Source organism: Penicillium robsamsonii (genome assembly GCF_028829455.1).
Source record: "Penicillium robsamsonii strain IBT 29466 chromosome Unknown utg000003l_segment0_segment0, whole genome shotgun sequence".
Taxonomy (NCBI): domain Eukaryota; kingdom Fungi; phylum Ascomycota; class Eurotiomycetes; order Eurotiales; family Aspergillaceae; genus Penicillium; species Penicillium robsamsonii.
This window is the reverse complement of record NW_026643221.1, coordinates 442601-466188: the sequence shown is the minus strand read 5'-3', so window position 1 is coordinate 466188 and position 23588 is coordinate 442601. Positions and strand designations below refer to the sequence as shown.

Below are 23588 nucleotides of genomic sequence, written 5' to 3'. Positions count from 1 at the left end.
ATATACTCAAACGGCTGCTAGGTATCCCATCTGGCTATGTAGGTGCGAGCAACTTTCAATGAACATCCAGCTTGATTCTCTTTCTCACTGATAGTAAAACTGGAGAATTAATATTATTGTATTGAATTATGTTTGGTTTGATTCTCGTTTGAACCTACGAGGGTCTGGCCAGCTTAGGATAGATCAAAAAGTAGGCACGATCGAATCAAGGAGGACTCAGGTAGTAAAGTGTATACCCCCTAGGAGGACTGCCAGAGCCGATTTGTCATTTTGATGAGGCGATGGCGGCCATGCTAGCTGCTAATGAAGCAGCTCATTTAGATGGCTCAACTATGATGGCATGGTGGAATGTTGATAACCTTGGAAGAGGACAAGGTTTCATTTTTACATAAATGGGTAATCCCCCTCATGTGGTGCTCCCTAATCAACTCAGACTTAACGGTCACAGATTCCTAGTTCCACATGGTATCTCTATGTCAAAGCAGATGAGTACTTAAGGCCATATAGAATTTCATTATAATTTACTCTGTCATTGTTGCTGGGCCATTATATTCAGAAAATACCTAAAGAATCTCCTTTTTGTTCACCACATTGTGAGTTAAAGGATTTCATAAACCCTTTTAGCCATGTCTTTGGTTCTTTTTTTGTCAGAGATAACAAACAATGCATTCTCAACGAAGCCTTGGTCTAAATTAAGTCCGCCTCGGTCACAAAGAGCGCACTCTAGTTCCATCTTCACAGCCACCATTTGATCTGCCCAACGATCCAACAACCAACACAATTCAACTCTACATAAATTTATTCAGTTATTATCTGCAAAATGCCGCAAGCCAAGTTCAGATTGGGTATGGGTGCAGCACGCGAACGAGGTTTTTGGGATAGACTTGGTCTCTGGGCGAACCCCCAAGCCCAAACTATGGTAATGAACGTTATTCGAACAGTTCACGACCGAGAGCTAAGGGAACATCTCCTTACCGGTGGGCTTACTGCTTGTCTTTTTATGTCAAGCTGCCGTAGAGCCACCATACGCGAGGGTTTTATCGCTGAAATACTCAATCTACCCCCATCTATTCAAGGCTTTGCTCACGATGAGCTTGGTGAAGCTCTAACAGATCTTTGTCAGTTCTACCGACACCATGATCCCATTAATTGGGGACTCCCTCCACCGAGCAACCCCCATTGGCGGCCACCGGGATCGGCATGGGCGATAATGCGGGGGTCAGCAAAGGTGAGCGCGCCAGCAAAGGCGGCAGCAACGGCGCCAGCATCCGCACCTGTGCCTATACCTGTATCTGCTGCTGCTCCTGCCCCTGCTCCTGCCCCTTCTCCTGCCCTTACTCCTACTCCTACTCCTACTCCTACTCCTACTCCTGCACCCGCAAGGACACCCAAACGAGGATTGGATGACACAGACGGCGACGATGATCATAGCCTTCCTGTTCGAAAGAAACTGGCACTTGGGGAGATACCAGAGTATCCAGACTTACCGGATCCAGCGAGATTGCACGTCGGGGAGCAAGAGGCGATTCTAGGAATGAAAGCACCCCAGGAAGGCTATGGTATAGGTGGTGTATCTGATGAGAAAGAAGAATTTCCTATAAACCCAGAACTTTCTACAGAAGAGGAACTTTAGATATATAAGACGACTCATGGGCAGGGGAAAAAGGCAAGGAAGACTAAGCCTTTTCCACAAAGGTCCACGGTTTGATTTGTTTCCTGATCTAGCGAAATTATTGGTTTCTGCATATTGGTGGCCTTTTAGAACTAAACATAATCTAAACTTTAATTTTTATATTCCTATAAGTCACTATTAAGTACTAGAAATCCCTTGGGTGAACTAGGTAGCAAAAAGGTCTTAGTTAGATGGTGGCTTCAGTACATGAAACAATCTTGTCGCCAAACAAAAAGGTTTCTAAATGTGTACCTGGCATATACTTCACGCGATGAAATTGCTCGCGCAGAGCGAGTCTCGGCAGAAGAATGTTGTCAGAGAAATATTTCTCCTACTGGGAGCTCGGATGTATGCAGTCGACGATCCTCCGTGGATATTCTTGTGCGAACGTCGGGAGTCCACCGAATGAGTGATTTTCTGCTCTGGCAATGCCATCAGGATACTGATATTCAAATTGTGGGCCCACTCTGGCCGGACTTTGGCGCATGCGATCTTTTCTTTGTGAATGTACGGTGGCAAAGGAACAAACACTGCGTGGATTTACAAAGACCAAGCATTGGTGTCTTGACTTGCTTCCTGTTTGTGTTCATGTCATTATTTTTTTATTTTCTACTGAGCAGGTTGTTTGTGTAAGGTATGTTGAATGTGAGAAATATTTCAAATGAATGATATAGTCTTCAAATCGAAACCTTTAGCCTAGTTATTAGAAAGACTCTCTTGCGCTGTGATTGGTGACATCCAAATGCCTTCTTCTGCCTGATGTTTCAGGCCATAATCAAAGCCGGTATAATTTGGCAGAATCTCGGCTTGGCCAATTTCCTCCCTCTTGAGATCAATTGTCAATTCACTCTGCCCTTTGATCTGACTGGCTCAAGTTAAGCAAGATAACTTTGACAAAGACTATCAAAGAATATCTCATCGAATTTATATTGGCCCGTTGGTTCATAGTCGCTCCCAGTCACCGGTGAAGTGTAACGTCAGTCCCTGCCACGTTTGGGCTCGATTAGGCAAGACATACACATTGCTGAGATCCTTCCGTATTAGTTCTACACTCACAAAAACAAGTCAATTTCTCTTTCTATCATGTCCTTGCCCACAGCCATGGATAAGTTATTTATCTGTCCTGGATGTCAGAGAGGTGGCTTCAAAAGCATTGGCGCCGTCAAGGCTCATTTTGAGTCCAAAGGCCACAAACTCGCATGTGGTCCATGCGACAAATCTTTTGGCAATGTAACAGCGTTGCTTAAGCACTCCCAGAAGCATGAAAAGCCCCTAGATGGTTCCGATCTCAAGTCTGTCAAGTCAGCAAAACCCGCATCAAAGAGCGCAAAGCAACAGAACTTCCAGGATCTTGAACTCTTGTCTGCCAAACCCGCGAAATCAGCCCCAAAGTCTGTGAAATATGACAAGTACCCGGATCTGTCCGAGTCTTTTGTCAAGCCTGCAAAGCCATCCCCAAAGACGACGAAGCAAGGAAAGTCGCAGGATAGTTCTGAGCCCTTGTCCGTCAATCTTCCGAAGCCCACTACAAAGAAAACAAAGCTTGAGAAGTCCCAAGATCTTTCTGAGCCCTTGTCTATCAACCTTGCGAAGTCCGCTACAAAGAAGACGAAGCTTGAGATGTCCCAAGATCTGTTTGAGGCTTTGTCCGCCAAACCTACGAAATCTGCTTCAAAGAAAACAAAGACTGAGAAGTCCGAGGGTCTGTTTGAGGCTTTGTCCGCCAAACCTGCGAAATCTGCTCCAAAGAAAACGAATCTTGAGAAGTCCCTGGATCACTCCGATATCTTGCCTGCCAAATCTGCGAAACCAGCTCAAAAGCGCACATCAAACCAGGCCCCGGTACGTGCTCCGGTGAGGGTAGATACTTATGAAGACCTATGGAACAAGACCTCTGAACCTGGGCCCCCGAATTCCTCATCGCCTGCCATCCAAAACGCAAATTACCATGTTATCCTTGAGCCACTCGAACAAAACTTGATCTTCCGCTACTTGTCGGCACGGTGTCACTCGGACACCCGTCTGGTCACACGAGGCTTCACCTTCCGGGCTGGCTTAGCAGAGGTCAGCAGACGCCCGTCGAAGAGACCTCCTCCGAAGACAGGACATTTCCGCCAAGTTCCTCGCTCTTCGGACGGCTTGCCAAAAAGGAAAGCAATTGTGCTTGATTGTGAGATGGTGCAAGTCGAGGCAGGTCGTCGGGAGCTTGCATTTTTGAGCGCAATTGACTTTTTGACGGGCGAGGTTCTCATCAACAATTATGTACAGCCGAAAGCGAAAGTCGTGAATTGGGATTCTCGGTTTAGCGGGGTGACTCCTGGTGCCATGAACAAGGCTGTCAAGAAAGGGACAGCGTTGAATGGCTGGGAAGGAGCGCGCTCGAAGTTATGGGAGTTCATGGATAGCGAGACTATTCTCGTTGGCCATTCTCTCAACAATGATCTTGATGTCCTGGGTATCATCCACTGGAATATTGTCGACTCCTCCATCATTACCGGCGAAGCGGTCTTCTACAATGTTCACGCCAGTGAAGCGCTCAACCGCACATGGAGTCTGAAAACTCTTACCAATGAATTGGTCAATTATGATATTCAAGTCGGGAAACAGGGCCACAGTGCGCTGGAGGATGCACATGCAACACGGGATATTGTGATCTGGTGTCTGAGATACCCGGAGCACCTGAAGGTATGGGCAGATAATGCCCGGGACCAAGAGGAGGTGCGCGTGTACGAGAGGGAGCTGAAGAGGACGACGGAGGAAGAGGCGAAGGAGCAAAAGAGAAAACATGATATGGAGATAAAGATCCAGATGTTGTCTCGTGGCGTTGCTGGTTTGGATGTTCAGGCCATTGACCTGTCTGATGATGATGCTAATGACCCCGATTATTCTTTTGTCGACCATGATGGTGATGGTGTCGAACACGAGCAGGTAACTATTGAAGCTGCCGCAGCTTCATTCTTTTGATACCTCCATGTCTAAACGTGTAATATCCCTATACAGGTAATTATCTGTTAATTATGATATTATATGACAATTCAATTATGTGTTCAGTCGTGCAATCATTGAGCTATTCGATGTTACTCTCTTTGTCTTTATACTTGACGTGGCCCGCAATGCAATATGACAAATAAATTTTGTCCACAAAATCGATGCCACTCAAATTCAACAAGCTCGTGGCCTTCACAAAACACAACCTCACAGCCTGGAGGCATTGTTATACACAGTGCGTGTTTCCCCAGCAATACTAAGAGAGGTCTGCCATATTATCGAGTGACTAAGCCTGGTATCGAAAGTGGCAAAACTAGGCTGGATGCTAGCCAAACGACTGAGACGCCTCCCATCACTCATCAGTCCGTCAGCCCATCATGTCTAAGGGCAGGCGGAAGCAGCATCCCAATATCGACCGGCGTATGACTTGGCCCCGCAAAAGCTACAATAGGATGAGTGTTGGCTCACGCTGCCAATTATCGTGTCCCATGCGACATATGTCCATATTGGACCCCCGGGGAAGCTCTTTGAAAGAAATTCAACTAAGCCACGAGTTTCTTACATAACTCAGAGAGCAGGGGGCCAAGATGTAGCCAAATAAGGCTGTTTAGCGGACACAATAAAGACTTGCAAAATGTGGGGATTTCTTTACAGGGATAGTCCTAGTCCCGTGGAGTAGACTAGACGTTCGGCCAAGGCAAGCGGGAATAGTGAGGGGAAACCTCCATAGTTCATATCCCGGTATGGGTTACTACACAGTTGAAGTAAATGTTACATCTTGTAAAATGAATAGTACGTATCTTGCTGTTCCTTTTTGCCAGCTCGGTTGACCTCGAATTCACTTACCAGACTCATCAGTCACATTTACTTTCCATTTTACGTTAGTCCCCATCTAGCAGGGCAAAAGAGAAGACGACGACCTCAGACATTGTCAAAGGCTTAGGGCCTAAGAAGGGGGAAAGGTATCAAAGTAGGATCTTAAACGTAACGTCCCTGGTATCATCCGAAGTCAATTGGATCGGATTATTGAAGTCTTGCGTCGTGAAAAAAACAAAGCGGCTGGCTCTACATTGTTTACTTCAAGCAAATACCAATAAGCAAAAGCAATAAGCCCGGGTATCAAATTCGCACTCGAGAGCAGTGCGTACATACAGTCTCCTCTCACATACAAGTTTCGTACATACAAGTACAGTTCCAAGGGAGGTTGAAAATCTCCACCAGCTCACCAGACAAGATCAAAAGTATCGAGTCGGGCAGGGGGATCCTCAATCAACCCCAGATAGTCTGTAAGACACAATAACAAAAGGGTACACGTCGAAATAATTTCAAGGCCACTGTGCGCCCGCTAAGACGCCGTGTAAAATAAAAGCCAATCCCAGACGCCGTATGCATCAACGATGCAGAATGTGTATAGTCATAGCCACCAGGGACGGAGGTAATATCAGCATGTGAAGGATAAAAGTAAAGCAAAGTTAGGTCGTTCCACGTATTCCCGGCGTACGCCTATGTACCGAGAGGGGAGGGTATCATGCAATGTGGGACAATATTTCAAGGTAAGGGAAGGGGGTTGATGCAGCTTTCGTGAAGCTGGCGGTGAGATGTATCACTGATTGGCCTGCGTCTTTCTAGCAGGCTCTGGTTGGTGCTTATTATGATTTCCGTGCTTTGCAAAGCCATAACCGCCACCATTTGCAGACTCCAAGAACGGCGGTGCGGCCGTCATCCTTGCGTTCGGTGCCGTCTGGGTTACCTAAAACCATGGAGAAAACCCAGAAAAATGCGGCTGTCCATGCGAAGAGGAGGATTACAACGCTGAGTAATGGGGATAGGACGAGGACGGAAAATGAACCAATCACAGCGTAGGCCTCGCTCGGCTCAGATAGGACTGACTGTTGGTCTGAATCTGGTTCTGAGCGGATCCAGTGAGTCGATTGGGTCGAGGATGATCGGTTTTTCACTGATGGTGGCTGCAAGCAAACGAGACGTTCATGGATGTGGAGGACAGGAGAAAGGAGATCGCAAAGTTGTGATGCGAACGTCGTTGCGCGGAGGTATGGGGAAAATGAGCAGAGACGGAAAGGTGACACGAAGAGCGCGAAGAGAAAGGCGAAGATGGTATATAGAGAAGCGCCGAATGAGTAGAATGGGACGATTGTGAGACGGAACTGCCAGATTTTATTAGTATATACAACATGGCACCGCTGTATGGCGTACTTACCAGCATCAGGAGAGCATCCTGGCCCTCATTGGTGACTATTTCGTCGTCTGGAATGGCTCGTTTTCGGACACGGACTATGCTGGGGTTGGAATGTTCCCCCGGCATTAATGACGGCCGATCTGCCCAGCTGCTCTGGGCGCGCTCTTCCTTGTATGCACTTGATGTCGAGCCGGCCAGAGCGGAGTCGATCTCTCGAGGGTCTGAACCGGGCCAGGAAGATCCTCCCACTGGCTGATTATGGTATACACGTTGTGTCCGTGAGCCGGAGGTGCGCGGACTGACGTCCCGGCTCGGTATAGGAGATGAGGGTCGAGATCCACCTATAGGGTGACCCAATACAGAGGAGTGTTCTTGGGATCGACGGGTAGCCGGTGGAGGGGTGACGATCGAGGGAGGATGTGTCGTTCCAAGAGATCTTTGATCCTGATAGTAGGCGGGACTATATGACATCTCCGGTGACCGCATGGCCGGCGAGGAGATAATAGTGGGTAAAGACGAAGTAAGAGCCGTAGAAGGTAGACGCACAGAGGGCGACTATTATATGTAGAATTCACCACATGGTTTCCGTAATCGTAATCTTTCTGGCATAGGGGGCTCTCGGTTGACAAGTCGGAGGTGGAAGGGGGTGGGCAGAGAGGGCGGAAGAGAGACTTATAAGAGACCACGGAGAGCCGCAGCTAGAAAGAGCGGAAATGGCAGGAAAGCCCAGAAAAGGCCGTGCAAGACAGCGGAGGAGCATTTCCTGCTGTTTGCAATCCCTCTCGCCAAGACGCCCAGATGCCGAGCCCTTGGCATTGAGTCGAGCCTTGTATGGGGTACAAGAATCATTTGTGTGCATCCTGTCGATCCTGTTATCTCGGATCCCGATTATGGACATCTAGAGCATACTTGATGACAGGGTAGGGCTGTATTGGACAAGATATGAAATCGTCCTACCATGAGACAAAGATGCTAAGTGGCCTAAGGGGTCAAAGGTGCAGATGAATTACGAGATTTTACCACCTGCCAAGACGCCAAGTGGCCATCGGGGATGATAAGTAAACGATTCCCGGTCTTTGATTGGTTGATTGTAATGAGATGATCCGCGCTGAGACGAAGCCTGGAGTCTTGGCGCGGTAACAGCTATACGCACGTGATGGCATGTATCACTCCTATTGCCCAATCTATATAATCTTGAAATCTTCTAGCCTTAGAAAGTTACATAGATAAGCTGTTTGGCATTTGAATTCTATTGTGATGCACTCATAGAACCCCCGCAGAACTTCACAGGCATACGATATACATAGGTGCCTACCCCCAAATCAGGGGCAGAGTACCTCCCAAGGGTCAAGGGGTCAGGCGCCCAGACGCCGAGAGGTTGGCGAGTGTTGGCATTGGAGTTCGGAGAAATAATTTTCAGTTGGTTCAATATCTCTTACCTAACTTTTGTCAATAGTCTACCTCAGGTGCATAGGATTAGCCGAAATAAATACCTCTCTTAACCCTCTTACCAGATATCTAACCCTGGAAGCCTTGGAAGTATTGGCTTTCCGGTCCTTTCATTCCACTGTCCCGTTGAGACGAATCCGATTTATCTTGGCGAATCAACGCCTCCGAAATCCCGCTTTCCTGAATTTGCTTTCTCCTCGACTAGAGCTCAACTCTTGGCTTGTAGGGGTTTTCTGTCTGAATTCCTGGGCGTTGTATACAATCCCGTATTCTCTGCTTGGCTGAGCGGTCAGAAGCGACTGATTGCGCGTTCTGTGCTCGGCACGGCACCGTTACCGAGCTCCCTGTCTAGTCTGCTGTTTTCCCTTTATTTACGGCTACATGCTGTCCCTTAGGCTGTCAGTATTTGCTCAATCAGCACCGGGGGTGATGTGCCTTTCCTCAAATTCAGCCCGCGATCAACCAGTCAACGGAACAACTGCTATTAGCCAAGTACGCAATGGCATGACAATGACATGTGGCGAGTGTAGATCAATCATTCCCGCAAACTTGGCTGTTCTAAGCCAACCATCCAACATGTACTCCGTAGCCGGCCTGCTCATGCGCCGGCTATGGATTACCCTCAAAATGATCGACGCTTCCATATCTCACAAGTCTCACAGCTACCCGATCGACAAAATTCTCTACCTGTCATGTTAGGCCGACATATCTGCAATTCCTTGCATATTTCCCTAGGAAATGACAAGTACAACTTTATATACGAAGGACCCCCCATAGCTACCCCCAAAGCCGAAGTCGATGTCCCCAACCAAAATCCCATCCGAGCAGCATTTCTTCCCGGCTCTTCGCCCACGAGGCACCAACCGCACCTTGCGACACGTATATCAGACTTCCCTTCCAGAGATTGTCCTATATCCATATGGGGTACTTTTCACTAATACTTCCAGCACATTATCCATTACAAGCTCTTTGTACTCCACGACGAACATCCGCCGACACTATCGAGTCGTATTATGATTGAGGACGCGAAATACAGAAGCTTGGAAACAATTCACTGAGGCTGCTTCTGAGATTCCGAATGTTACTTCTCTGATCTTCGTCAATTTTGACATTTCGATCAAGTCGGGAGAGCTTGGGTATGCTTATGGGCTCGATCCTCGATCCTCGTATTTATAAACTCCGGCATGATTATCACGGCTCCGATACTGGCTTACCTAGGGCGATTTTCTAGGCCTCCATAATCACATGGTTCCTTCACTTAACTTCTTCGTCTCAACCAAAATAGTAATAGTCGTTGGTAGAGCATCTCCTACGTCGTAGTGCGTATAGAATTCTGATCGATCCCCATTATCAATTTGGCAAAAAAGGGAGTTGGAAGTATGGCGCTCAATGGATCCTCCTGGGGAAGACTCTGAGCGCTCTTGGTGTCCTCGGGTTTTCCCCTAGTATTTTTTAGTATAGATTACACATATACCCACGCTTGATTAGATCTGGTATTTCATATCATCTTCCTGATATATAAGTATGTATCAAAACACACCGCAAATCGAGATTTCCCTGAGAAGTCACATGTGATCACGTGCCCGTTAGGAAAATTGGCTTTTGGGCAGCAAAGTTGCGAGAATACAAGACTCGGACATTTGAATGCCCTTCTGGTGTCCAGTGTAATCCTCTGCAAAGACGGTGTATGGCCGCACTAAAGAAATTCAACCAAACACTAAGTTGAAAAATCGGGTCTATAGCAAAACATATATAATGCTGAGCTGATGCTTCAAATACAACCAGCGATCGAAAAAGAAAAAAAATTCAACTCGGGAAGTAGATCATTCAAATATGTCAGCACAAAAATAATCCCTCAGTATGTACTATCAACAGATCCCACTGAAATCCAGGTTCCCCAATTTGTGGCTGATGGGGGCTTGCAGCCACAAGTTAAGATGTGATGGGCTAGATTTGGAATTTACCTAGTCGGCTCAGCCCACATCAATAACTGCTTGGTATTATTGGCCTAGTACCTGAAAAGGACCCGCGTTAAAGGCCTGAGCCCGCCTGGGGTAACCTTGCAACCATGCAACCATGAGACTCTCCTGATCGACTAAAACCACCCAGCATCAAATGATAAGCATCAGTGTCTAGACTATACATATGATCAGACTTATATATCCCTCGTGTCCCCAACACATAACAGCACAGACATGTTACCCAACAGAAAGTACCTCACACAAGAAAGCATCTGTGCCCCCCCCCCCCACGTCCTTGAACCATGCATCTACACCAAGCCTGGTTTGAAGTGGCGCGCTTTCAGGCCTTGGACTCTCCCCACGATCCCTATCTTATCAGTGATCGGGGAGAGTAGAAAAATGGACCGATCTATTTTGGCTTTTGGTTGTCGAGGTCACACAAATCGAACGTCTGTCTCCTAACTGGACCAGTCTTCAATCCCTGCACTTTGCACTATCAAGTCTTGGCAAGACACTTGAAACTTTTGTTTTGTTTTTTTGGTTAGCTGTGCCTTGCTTTTTTTTTTAAAAAAAAAAGAAAAAATCCCCCTAATTATGATCCGACTACCCCGAGGTGTTGAGGCGTATTATATTCACGAAGCAAATGGTGGAGGGTCTACAGAGTACCGTTGACCATGCAGATAAGCCACGCCCGCCAAGAACTCAATTTGACATGAAATACGGAGTAGGATATATGTCTTAACTTGACTCTTCTTTCAGTCAACTTGGGAAGCGTCAGTCCTGCAGTGTCAAGTCTAGCCTTGGTTTCTGCCCCCCCTGCCTCGACTTTAACTCTGGAATCGTGTCGCACGGTCATACCCACGTCGGAGCATGGCGTCTGCAAAATCCCGTTGCAGGGGTGCCAGTTTTTACTATTTATTTATGGTCTCAGGATGGGCCGTCTCCACAGTGGACACAATGATGGGACTGCAGTGCAGTGTGGCATGCGCGCGGCTGATCTGTCTCTAGTCGGGCCATTGCCGTAATTCCCGGGGAGCTTTGGCTTTTGACATGCTTCCGAGATTTGCAGTTGCAGAGGTATTTCTCTTTATTTAAATGTATTCTGCACTGACTAATTAAGGGCGAGAACCATCCAAGCAGGGATTTAGAGGGAAAGCGAAAGAAAAAGAAAAGGTCAGAGAGGGTAAATATATCAATGTCAATGACAGGGTTTTTGACTCGGTCGGCAAGTTAAAATAACGGCTGTGTAGCCCAGATCTCTAAGAAGTACGGAGTACCTGAGCATATATATAAGACAGTCGCCTGTTGGGAAACCCCCTCTCCGTTTCACGAGACAAAACGGCTCGGCTAGCAAACCCTGGAAAACGAGGCCCACGCACAAGTGGAGTTGGGAGAAAATATAAGGTACACATATTCTCTGACATGTCCATGTATATTCTATACTTAGTATATGTACTTTGTACGAAGGAGATATTTGGTACATATGTAAGTGCTCGTACGTACTCCGTGTGGGAATTCAAAGGCAAAGTTGTCACATCCGGGAGTCTCCACTGGAAATGTCAAGATCATCCACCGGAATGCACCAGCCACAATCACAGAGCCCTGTGGCTGAATAAAATGAAATAAACTACGCTAAGCCGCTTAAAGGAACAATAATGACGGAAGGGGCGAATATGCAAGTCAAGGTACCCTGCATGGTACTTGTGACAAAATCCATGGACTTTTAAGAAGGGGGGTTGGAATTGTAAACGGGGAAAAATGACAGAGTAAAAAAAGGACACGGGGTGACTCGACAGCTACACCCTGCACAATTCCGGGTTTGATCTGTGCAGCCCAAAACATTGAATTACCTAGGTAGCTTATATGTACCGAATACGGATGAGTCGAATTATACAAAGAGAATTAATATTATTCCCGGAGGTGGTCTCCGCTATGTACGGAGGATTAAGTACGGTACTAAAAGTGCTGGGCAAAGGGGGGGGGAATAGGGATCTGAGAAAAGCCAATGCGGCTGCACGGCCCTGTGGGCTACACGGAGGACAGTCGCACTAACGTACCTTAGAGGCAACCACGGGGGTAGTCTCCACTCGGCGTCTTTTACCGGAGGTTCGTGGGTTCGTGTTGGGAATTCACTTATTGTAATAGAGGATTGTTATACTTATATAGAACGATATAAAGTACATAGTTTTACCATTTATATGCATGATTCTTTCAATGGGTGGGTTTTAGAGTCTGAAAAAATAATGATTAGAAAAAGGGAAAAAAAAGGGAAAAAATGATAAAACGGAAAATAAAAATAAAAATAAAATATAAAATAAAAAGAAAAGAAAAAAAGAAAACGAGCATAACCGCCTCCAGATCTTTCTCCATAACGCTAAGCCGTTCCTGAGCGTCAGCTTGGATTAGATAATCAGTCGTGACGGCCGGGAGCTACGCAACCACTAGCGTCTCTTGGCGAATTTCACCTTTCCTGCCAGCCCCTCGACTCTTCCTTCTCTCTTCCCTTTCGGCTTTCGGATCTTCAATTCTGGCTTCCCCTTTCCCCACGGTATCGCCTTGTATCTTCGCCTATTTCATCAACATCTTATTTTTTTTCCATTCCACCTTCGCGCGTCTAGCTCTACATAGCTGTGACCTCACCTACCCCCGAGATTGTGTCACTGCCATCTCGCGCCACTCATTTATCTTCGGAAACGCGAGATCTAATCGATTTTGGAAAACTACCACCCTTCACTGCTGGATAGTGTCGCGTGAGGGACCTTACTTCTTTCGCGACCAGTCCCTCGTTTTTTTTCCCTTGCTCTTTGCCCCGGTCGATCGGAAATTGCGCCTCAGGATTGGCGTGCAACATCACAAGAGTGCACTCTATCGGTGTCTAATAGTGGTGTAAACTTGGATTGTATCATCGTGTCGCAAACCCACTTCGAGAGTTCGGTCGCGACACGGTTCAACTCAAACCATATTCACGATTCTCCGGAAACATGTCTCATACTCAACCATCACCCACCGCGGGTGTAGCTCCTCACCATGCGGCAGCGCATATCGCAGCACATGCACAGGCGCAGGCACAGGCCAATGGTCATATGTCAGCAATTCCTGTGCAAGGTCAAAAGGGAGTCCCTTCTCTCACAACCGCACAAAAGATAGCCACACTCAATGAACAAGTCTGGCTTCAAATAGGTAAGGATATCCGGCAGACTTGAGAAACTGGCGAATGCTGACAGTCCCGTTTGTAGGAAGCTTGACCGAATTGATGGGCGACCTGGAGGGTGCGATGAATGCTTATGAGCAGGCCCTGCGTCACAACCAGTGGTCTATCTCAGCCATGAATGCCATTTCATGCATCTTACGGACAAAAGAGCAGTTCCCCAAAGCGATTGAGTACTTGCAAAATATTTTGAAGTTGGATCCGAGCAATGGAGAGACTTGGGGCAGCTTGGGCCACTGCCATCTCATGATGGATAACTTGCAAGAGGCATACACCTCTTACCAGCAAGCCCTTTACCACTTGCGCGACCCTAAGGTACGCCGTTTCCCCCTCACATCTTATTTGAAATATTAGTCGCTGACTCCAATTCCCCTCATTAGGAACCCAAGCTGTGGTATGGAATCGGTATCTTGTATGATCGCTATGGTTCTCTGGATCATGCGGAAGAGGCTTTCTCGCAAGTGATGCGCATGGCACCTGATTTCGAGAAGGCCAATGAGATCTACTTCCGCCTGGGAATCATATACAAGCAGCAGCAGAAATTCAACCAGAGTTTGGAGGTACGTGCAATCTGTTGGTATGAGTCTTGAGCTGTGACTAATCCACCACAGTGCTTCAAATACATCGTCAGCGATCCCCCACGACCTCTGACCGAAGAAGATATCTGGTTCCAGATTGGCCATGTTCACGAGCAACAGAAGGACGTAAGTCATGCTTCCTCCCACTCTTGATTCTTACCTTGTACTCATGAAATCCATAGTTTGAGTCTGCGCAATCCGCCTACCAGCGTGTCCTTGAACGGGATCCAAACCACGCCAAAGTTCTCCAGCAACTTGGATGGCTTTACCACCAGCAGAGTAATGCCTTCCAAAGCCAGGAGAAGGCCATCCAGTTTTTGGAGAAATCTGTCAATGCTGGTACGCACAATTTGAATTCTCTGTTTGAGTTGAATGCATTGAAACTAATCAATTCTTTTACCAGATAACAATGACGCCCAGAGTTGGTATCTCCTCGGTCGTTGCTACATGTCCATGGCGAAATACCCCAAGGCGTATGAAGCTTACCAGCAAGCCGTCTATCGCGATGGGCGCAACCCTACCTTCTGGTGCTCGATTGGTGTCCTCTACTACCAGATCAACCAATACCGCGATGCTCTCGATGCCTACTCCCGTGCGATCCGCCTGAACCCTTACATTTCGGAGGTTTGGTATGACCTGGGCACTTTGTACGAATCATGCAACAACCAGATCGCCGATGCGCTGGATGCATACGGACGCGCCGCAGATCTTGATCCCAGCAACGTCCACATCAAGGCCCGTCTACAGCTGCTTCAAAGTCAGCTGTCTGCCGGCACGGCTGGACAACAGCCGCCCACTGCCCCCGCTCCTCAGCCCCAGGATGTTCATCCTCAGGCTTATCAGGCACCTGGCGTCGGTGCACCTCCAGCTCCTCAGTGGGGTGCCCCGGCCCCCATCGGTCCCCCTCCACAAGCTCCTGCTCCCCCAAGACAGATTCCTGACTGGAACCGTGGTATCAACGATCTTCAGTCTCAGAGCCAAGGTCCCCCATCGAACGGTCTTGACCAGCGCGATGCTCGGATCCCCGGTGCTCCCGCTCAAAGTCCTCGACAGGAGCCTGGTCGGGCCTTCCCGGATCCCCGTGGCGCGCCTCGCTCGCCAAAGATGGGTGATCCCAATGCCTACCCGCCTCCTCACACCCTACCTCAGCTTGGAAATGCTCCGGGTCCAGGCCACGAACGCGCCCCTAGTGGCGGCAATGCCTTTGGTGGGCGAGGTGCTATGCCGGCTGGTCTACCCGCCGCTCCTCCTGGCCCCCCTGGACCTCCTGGGTCCAACGGCGCTGCTCCTCCTTACCAGAATCGTCCTTTCAGTCCTGCTCCTGAAATTCGCCCTATTCGCGATGAGCGTCCCTCTTCGCCAGGCTCAGGATACCCTCTCCAACAGTTCCACCCCGGTCCTACTCTCCCCCCACAAGTTCCAGGCGGGAACTCCATCGCCTCTGGTGCCCCGGCCCCTCCTTCAGCTGCTACTGCTGCTGAGGCTGCTGCTCGTGATCGCGAAGATCGCCCCCCATCCGCCATGAAGCGCGGCCGCGAATGGGAGGCTGATGCTGGTCCAGTCAAGAAGCATGAAAATCAAGAGAGCCGCGCTCGTCTGGATGACCAGAACAGCCGCCGCCCGAGCCCACCCGCTCGTTTGCCCTCTCCTGGTGAGATGCAACGACGAAGCTCCTCCGAGGCCCGCCGCGAGGACGCCCGTCGTGCCAATGAGAACTACCACCCCTCAGAGGCTGCTCACCACCCTCCTACTCTGCCTTCGATCCAAGACATGCCTCCCCGCCCTTCTGCTGGCCCCAGCCTTCCTCCGATGGCGGAGGGCTCTGTCCCCCCAGCCAACGCTCCCCCCTCCGGGCCTCCTTCCGCCAACACCCCGGTCAAGGAAGAAGCTCCTCGTCCCGAGGCCCCTCCTGCTCACGAGCCCCCCGCGCGCAAGATGGAGGTCGATGAAGACTACGATGACGAAGTTGAGGAAGAGAAGAAGGCTGCTGCTGCTTCCAAGGGCAGCCCCAATGGCAGCGCTGCTGGCAACCCCACTAATGGTGCCGGCAATGCCCGTGCCACTACTCCATCTAAGGTCGAGCCCACGGCATAAAAGGTGTTCCCTCTTCCAACTAAACTAATGTGGTTTGGTTAAAACTGGCAAAGCCCAAATCTCTCGCTTCCTTGCTCCTCCCTGTCCTTCCTCTTTCAGTGTGTGATGTACGGTATGAATGTGCGAGTTACGATGACTACCTGGTTTCAAGCGCGTGCGCTGAATACTCGTCATGTCTGTTCGTTCTCTTCTTTTTTTATGATTTCTTAGTCTCTTTTCACTGTGAATCTTTTTTTTTATGATGCATTAGGCATCCTTGAAGCAAATCATTTGTTTGATACTCTGAAATTTGGTAGAGTAAATTTTATAACGTCTCCTTATTTTTTTTATTCTTGTATTACCGTCCTAAACATTACGTATTTCGGCCTCCATTTCATTCCAGCCCACAATGTGGATGTCCTAAAAAACCATATTGCTGGCCGTTTGCCTTGGCAGCAGGAAGACCCATAAAAGTCTCCCAGGGGCCGGAAAATCTGGACGGCACGTGACAATACCAGGGCTGGTTAGATAATTTGGGTTATTGTGGGGTGCCTCAGGCTCGTATGCGCCAAGAGTCTCGCTTAGGTTAGCCCACACACCAAGCGTGCAAAATCAACTTCGACATTTCCAGATCGTCCTCCCACCACCTCGACGACTAACGATAACAGGGTCAAGATGTGAGTCTATCCCGATTGAAGATTCATATACAATCGCCATTGAATACAATTGCTGACCTGCTTTCGCTATTCAGGAGTCACCGGAAGTTCGAAGCGCCTCGTCACGGTTCGTGATCACCTTTTTCCTCGATATCGAAATTTCGAAATACCGAAATACGACCTCTGTGTGTGTGCAGTATACTGATTATATCTCCAGGCTCCCTTGCCTACCTCCCGCGCAAGCGCGCTGCCCGTCACCGTGGTAAGGTCAAGAGGTCAGTACATTCTGAATGGATTCGTGATTTGTGGATTTGTGTGCTGATACTTTTTTTTCGCGACAGCTTCCCCAAGGATGATGCCAAGAAGCCCGTCCACCTTACTGCCTCCATGGGCTACAAGGCTGGTATGACCACTGTCGTCCGTGACCTTGACCGTCCCGGTGCCAAGATGCACAAGAAGGAGATTGTCGAGGCCGTCACCGTCATCGAGACCCCTCCTGTACGTTTTTCCCGTTGTGTGCGAAAGTGGAGGAAAAAGCGACCAGGCCCTCTAACATGATTTTTCTTTCTAGCTCGTTGCCGTTGGTGTCGTCGGTTACATCGAGACTCCCCGTGGTCTCCGCTCTCTCACCACCGTCTGGGCTGAGCACCTGAGCGATGAGGTCAAGCGTCGCTTCTACAAGAACTGGTACAAGTCCAAGAAGAAGGCCTTCACCAAGTACGCCAAGTCCCACGCCGAGAGCTCCGGTGCCTCCATCACCCGCGAGCTTGAGCGCATCCAGAAGTACTGCACTGTCGTCCGTGTGCTCGCCCACACCCAGATCCGCCAGACTCCCATCAAGCAGAAGAAGGCCCACCTTATGGAGATCCAGGTCAACGGTGGCTCCGTCTCCGACAAGGTCGACTTCGCCCGCAACCTCTTCGAGAAGACCATCGATATCGATTCCATCTTCGAGAAGGACGAGATGATTGATGTCATCGCCGTCACCAAGGGTCACGGTTTCTCCGGTGTCACCTCCCGTTGGGGTACCACCAAGCTGCCCCGCAAGACTCACAAGGGTCTGCGTAAGGTCGCCTGTATTGGTGCTTGGCACCCTAACCACGTCCAGTGGACTGTGGCCCGTGCTGGTCAGGACGGATACCACCACCGTACCTCTTGCAACCACAAGATCTTCCGCATTGGAAAGGGTTCTGATGAGGCCAACGCCTCCACCGAGTTCGACATCTCCAAGAAGCAGATCACCCCGTATGTTCCTCCCTGATCATTTCTCCGTGTGTTTGTTTTTAATTCTAACATTTTTTAAGCATGGGTGGTTTCGTCCACTACGGTGAGGTCAAGAACGACTTCGTCATGGTCAAGGGCTCCGTTCCCGGTGTCAAGAAGCGTGTTATGACTCTGCGCAAGACTCTGTACCCCCAGACTTCCCGCCGTGCCACCGAGAAGGTCGAGCTCAAGTGGATCGATACCTCCTCCAAGTTCGGTCACGGTGCTTTCCAGACCTTCGAGGAGAAGAAGGCCTTCATGGGTACCCTCAAGAAGGACCTTGTCGAGACTGTTTAAGATGTTTAAGCCTATGGTTGGCGGTAGTGCAACGTTTCATATTCAATAAAAAAGCGAATATCCTTCACACGATTTGCATGTAGCTGTACATGGTCTATGTAAATTTATAAATATATCCAAGCTGTATGTGGAAGCATTTTCTACAACAATTCATATCCATTTCTCAATCATCGAATATATATTTCCCATTCGTATTTCCTATCACTCTGATATATATATATATATTTGGCGCGGGATGTCTGTACGCATCCGAAGTGTTCAGCTATTTTTTTCCCGCTTTTCCTAATTACTCCATATATCTGATTATATTCCTACAACACCTTCGATCTGTCTAATCGTTCAAATATACCATAATCCAACCTGAAAAGCCAGTGGTGGAACAAAATGCGCCAGCCCAAGATCCATTGCGTCATCCCACGCTTTTCCCTGCCAGCTTCAGCAAGAAAACGGGCTTTGCCAATCTCCTCCTACACCTCACGATCAACCTTCCAAATCAAACATCCTCAACCTCAACACCGTCTCCTATACAGTCTATACCACCAAACGAGCCAAAGAACTCGCATCCCAAACATAGAGCACCAAACCCACATCTTCCCCACAACCTCAAGACTGCAACTACAAACCAGCTCTTCCCTCTCCACCAAGTCCCTCTTCTCGACTACAACACAAACCATGTCGTCCGACGACGCCTACATGTCTTTCCTGAACAAGGCCAACGCAGATTCAAGCGGCAGCCAAGCCCCACAGCAAGGGGCCGGCACCGTCAAAACCGAGACCGTGCACAGCTCCCTGTCAATCCCAAAGCCGCTGCAGTCCGTCAACGCATACTATATCTCCGATACAGACGAGCCCTTTGAGCCTGTGGCATTGAAGTGGGATGGCGCTGCCAAGGGATCATGGCCTAGTGCTGGTATGTCCCGATTCTGTTCCGTTTCGCAGTTCCTTCATATCCCCCACTACTCCTTCATGGACTTGCTCCCCTGAAACCTCCAAGACAAATACCCTAGAATCGCCCTGTTAACACCCCTCTCTCACTGCAGACCAACTCTCCTCCCTGATCTCCCCAGATACCAACCTGTCCCAGTCCATCTCCACTTTATCCCCCTCCTCCTTCGACCCGAACAACCAGTACTCCGCCGCCCTGGATGCGGTCCGCGCCGCGGCTGTCGAGAAGGATTCTGGTGCCGACCAGTCTGCTGTTGAACTAAAGGTCTACCGTGTTGAACAAACTAGTACCAAGATCGAGTACTGGGTTTTGGCACTACATGCGCCCGAGAGCCGTCTTGTCGGTCTCCGCGCTAAGGCTGTTGAGTCCTAAGTGTTCAGGCTGTGTGTATCCCTAATGGAGAGGAGAGGTCTTGGAGTTAGTACAGGACATAATTTGCGTTTTTCTATTTGAGGTGTAGCTGTTTATTCTATCGAAATATGATACTATACGAGAAAGCATCGAGGTATATCGCTTGGACGGGTATCCTGCTGCCTTGTTCTTTGATGTTGATAATATCGAGAATGGATAGCCAGGGAATTCATCCTAGTTTTCTCTAGGTGTAAGGCAGTTTTGGGAGTTTCTTCCAGGGTTCTTCGGGATTCGTCGCATTCTTAAGCCCTGAGGGTTGAGGTTTTTCAGGACGCGTGTCAATGGCTGTGTGAAACAGGTTAAATCCGTCGATTGGTCTTGGAAGGAACAAAGCTGGCGCAAGCAGATTTTATTGGTAATGATTCGCGTAGATGCGCGTGTTAGAAGAAATTAGATACATCTATATTGCGCTGGTAGACTGGTTTCGGACAATGTCTCTCATCTTTCCCGCTGATTGACCCTTCGCTTCAACAACTTCTGTGCATCTATACATAGCAACTTTTAAACCGCTAACGATGCTCTTCAGGTTTACGACGATGGCGATCCTCGAATTCCGCTTAGCATTCACGACGGGACCATTCTTCGGGCCCTGGGGAGCAACGGGAATGCCACACCCTAGAATAGCCCTACCCAGGGCGAGAGAGCCTGTATAGGGCGTCAAACCCACCTACCTACTTGAATTGATTGAAACAGACAGGTAATGGTATACAAAAGATGGGCGTAAACCATAACAGGGTCTGAATAATTACTCTACTATCATCCACAGTCCGTAAAGGCTCGGGGAGAGAGAGGTATACACATACCACTAGTTGCCCCCCCCTTGGGTATCTGTCATTCCAGTCTCATGCACACAAACAAGACCCCTCGGACCATCTAGGCTCTTCTTTTCTTCTGTGGTTTTGGCTTTTTTCCTCTGTTTAGACTCTGTCTCTTTTATCGTATCGCCGACGGACATTCGATGCTATTCGACCAGTCGTGTCCGTTCTTTCGCTAAAACGTCGCACTCATCGTCCTGTGTAGTATACCTACTTAGGTCCTCAGTCCTTACAGTTCAGATATATAGCGAAATCATTGCGTGACGAACGGGAAGAAAGAAGAAACAAAACACCACATCGTCATATCAACCTGCCTCACGGATTCCACCGACGACTAATGCGAGAGCGCTGTTCTTACGGCGGCAATTAAAGAGGGCAAGGCCTCGTGCAGAGCAACGGAGCGTGCCAAAACTACTCAATCAGGAACTCGAATATCAACAATCAGATGTCGGACCACGGCTCTGATGCCTCAGAGGGCAAGGCGACGCCTCACATCCGACTCAACTCCGGGCGGCAGGATCCTTTCCTCGAGACGAATGGTGGCTACGCGCCTCTCACATCGCGGACATTTCCCCGGCCTTTGACTCCACAGGGCCCCGAAACTCCAGCGCCGGGACGGGCTCGAGGGATGTCGATGTCACCATACAGCACATCAAATGTCCCCGAGTCCTCGGAATTCCTGTTACCCCCAAGGTTGAGACCTTCACAGGGACAGGGTGTGAGTGGGAGTGATCGGCCTCGATCTCCGGACCGGTGGTCTGCAGCTCGCTCGAGTATCAGCTCTATCAGCCGTGATAGTAATTTCCGCTGTGATCCGTTCCAGGACTCGAGGGCGCCTTCGCACGCTGGTAGTGAGGAGTATGATGTCAACACGCAGACTGTATCGGGCAAATTCAATATCATGCCTACAGATGGGTTGTTGTTGTTCCCTGAGGATGTGGAGAAGGATGACTACTTGCATAACCCGGACCCGACGGACAAGGATCGAGATTGTGATATCTGGAATCGAAGGGGTATTGTGAATGTCGGTGGTCTGGCAATTTTCACACTAGGTCTTCTGGTGCTCTTCATCGGTTACCCGCTCATGTAAGAAGTTGGCTCATTTGACGGTCTCTCCCCCTGGCTAACTAGTAATCGCAGAACTTGGTTGTCGGGCGTCGCAAAACATCATCACAGTTCATGCCACCCGGAAGATACGTTGTGTTTGAATGTTGGGGAGCGACCATTGTTGGAAAACCTACGCATGAGCCTCATCGACCCAGACACACCGAAAGAGGCATACACCAAGAAAGATGCCAAGGGAAAGGAGATGAAGCTAGTGGTGAGTTGGTTAATAGACACTAACAGCGATAAGTAGCTGACGTTCCATTGCAGTTCTCTGACGAGTTTAACATGCCCGGTCGAACGTTCTTCAAGGACGATGATCCGTACTTCGAAGCAGTCGATATATGGTACGGGGTAACAGCCGACAAAGAGGTAAGTACAAACTGTCAGGAACCACCGCTCCAACGCTGACACTCCTTAGTGGTATGACCCCGATGCAGCAACCACAGCAGATGGCACTCTCCAGCTTCGATTCGATCACTTCAAAAACCACGATCTCGATTATCGCTCCGGTATGTTACAGAGCTGGAACAAGCTCTGCGTCAAGGGAGGCCGTCTCGAAGCTAGCATGTCCCTCCCAGGTGATGGACACATCGAAGGTTTCTGGCCTGGTTTCTGGGCAATGGGCAACCTGGGTCGTGCTGGCTATGCTGCTACCACAGATGGCATGTGGCCGTACAGCTACCATAATGGCTGCGATGCGGGCATCACTCCAAACCAGAGTTCTCCCGATGGTATCAACTGGCTCCCCGGTATGCGGTTGCCTGGATGTGCCTGTCCTGGCTCTGATCACCCGACCCGTGGCGTCGCACGCAGTGCTCCTGAGATCGATGTGATTGAAGCTAGCACTGCTCCGCTATATGGTGATAGCGGCCCCTACGTCGGTACTGCGTCGCAGAGTTTGCAGACTGCACCATTTGATTTGTGGCAAATGCCGGACTATGGTGAGTATCTTTCGATTCTTTCCACTTTGCAAGCCATTCTCTAACCAAAGAAACCCAGACTTCGCCGCCGTTTACGATCCCCGCGTGACCAAAATTAACGACTACCGAGGTGGTGTCTACCAACAGGCAGTTTCCAGCCTAACCAACCTAAACACCCGCTGGTACAACGGCACAGAATATCAAACCTACTCCCTCGAGTACACACCCGGCGCAACAGGCGATGTGACCTGGTTCGTCGGCGCCGAGAAGACCTGGACACTCGATGCCCGCGCCATCGGACCCAACGGCAATATCGGGCAACGCATGATCCCACTCGAGCCCATGTCCCTGATCTTGAATTTGGGTATGGCGGATAACTTTGCACCGCAAAACAAGAGCATTATTGATTATATGCCTGCTATCCTGCGCTTCGACTACGTCCGGATCTATCAGGATCCCGATGAGGAGAGCGTTACTTGTGATCCACCGGGTTATGAGACAACTAGGTATATTGAGGCACACCGCAAAGCGTATGATAATGCGAACTTTACGACTTGGTATGTCTACCTCGCTGGTTTGTGTTCTTGTTTGTGCTTTACTAACGATTGAACTTTAGGGACGAGGCTGGGTATTCTTGGCCTAAAAATTCATACATGCATGACTGTCTGGCTCATTAGATATTCTCTTTCTCTTTGTCTAGCCTAAACTGTTAGTCGTATTAGCGGCATTGTTTTCTGGCGTTGTTGGATCTTGGGCATCACATTATATTTATTTTCGTCATTCATCATCGATTCAATAAAATTGTTCGGTACTTTTCATTCTTTTCTTGTGGAGTCCGTTCCATCTAAAAACTTACCAAATAACACTATATTGAATGAATTAGTGTCTCTAACAGTATAGGACTAACTTCGAATTGCAACACAATAATATACTTGATATCCACTAAGCCTAATTAGGGGGTTCAACAGTTGGATAGAACTCCCATTGTACGACCTCACCGCCTGCTCTATATGGCCACAGTACGGACCCATGCCAAGAGGGCACGAG

General features: G+C 49.0%; 7 protein-coding genes across 7 annotated transcripts; 6 read left to right on the top strand and 1 right to left on the bottom strand.

Moving 5' to 3' along the window:
- Positions 1–820: 820 nt before the first annotated feature.
- On the top strand, positions 821–1633 carry N7447_004878 (uncharacterized protein; the record flags this gene model as incomplete). Its single annotated transcript, XM_057229140.1, has 1 exon — positions 821–1633. One exon carries the CDS (start codon positions 821–823, stop codon positions 1631–1633), a length of 813 nt encoding a protein of 270 aa, XP_057084230.1.
- Positions 1634–2755: 1122 nt separating this feature from the next.
- Positions 2756–4636, top strand: N7447_004877 (3'-5' exonuclease; the record flags this gene model as incomplete). The annotated part of the gene is made up of 1 exon (XM_057229139.1): positions 2756–4636. One exon carries the CDS (start codon positions 2756–2758, stop codon positions 4634–4636), a length of 1881 nt encoding a protein of 626 aa, XP_057084229.1.
- A 1673-nt stretch (positions 4637–6309) lies between these two features.
- Positions 6310–7343, bottom strand: N7447_004876 (uncharacterized protein; the record flags this gene model as incomplete). The annotated part of the gene is made up of 2 exons (XM_057229138.1): positions 6310–6825; positions 6879–7343. 2 exons carry the CDS (start codon positions 7341–7343, stop codon positions 6310–6312), a joined length of 981 nt encoding a protein of 326 aa, XP_057084228.1.
- A 5905-nt stretch (positions 7344–13248) lies between these two features.
- Positions 13249–16147, top strand: cyc8 (putative transcriptional corepressor Cyc8; the record flags this gene model as incomplete). Its single annotated transcript, XM_057229137.1, has 6 exons — positions 13249–13447; positions 13504–13790; positions 13856–14035; positions 14087–14179; positions 14236–14392; positions 14457–16147. The coding sequence occupies 6 exons, from the start codon at positions 13249–13251 to the stop codon at positions 16145–16147; spliced, it is 2607 nt and encodes an 868-aa protein (XP_057084227.1).
- A 542-nt stretch (positions 16148–16689) lies between these two features.
- On the top strand, positions 16690–18342 carry rpL3 (60S ribosomal protein uL3; the record flags this gene model as incomplete). The annotated part of the gene is made up of 7 exons (XM_057229136.1): positions 16690–16711; positions 16758–16803; positions 16878–16909; positions 17000–17057; positions 17124–17280; positions 17354–18027; positions 18087–18342. The coding sequence occupies 7 exons, from the start codon at positions 16690–16692 to the stop codon at positions 18340–18342; spliced, it is 1245 nt and encodes a 414-aa protein (XP_057084226.1).
- Positions 18343–18726: 384 nt separating this feature from the next.
- Positions 18727–19660, top strand: N7447_004873 (uncharacterized protein; the record flags this gene model as incomplete). The annotated part of the gene is made up of 2 exons (XM_057229135.1): positions 18727–19252; positions 19383–19660. 2 exons carry the CDS (start codon positions 18727–18729, stop codon positions 19658–19660), a joined length of 804 nt encoding a protein of 267 aa, XP_057084225.1.
- A 1299-nt stretch (positions 19661–20959) lies between these two features.
- On the top strand, positions 20960–23218 carry N7447_004872 (SKN1/KRE6 family beta-glucan synthesis-associated protein; the record flags this gene model as incomplete). The annotated part of the gene is made up of 6 exons (XM_057229134.1): positions 20960–21600; positions 21655–21835; positions 21889–21990; positions 22040–22562; positions 22621–23098; positions 23158–23218. 6 exons carry the CDS (start codon positions 20960–20962, stop codon positions 23216–23218), a joined length of 1986 nt encoding a protein of 661 aa, XP_057084224.1.
- Positions 23219–23588: the final 370 nt, after the last annotated feature.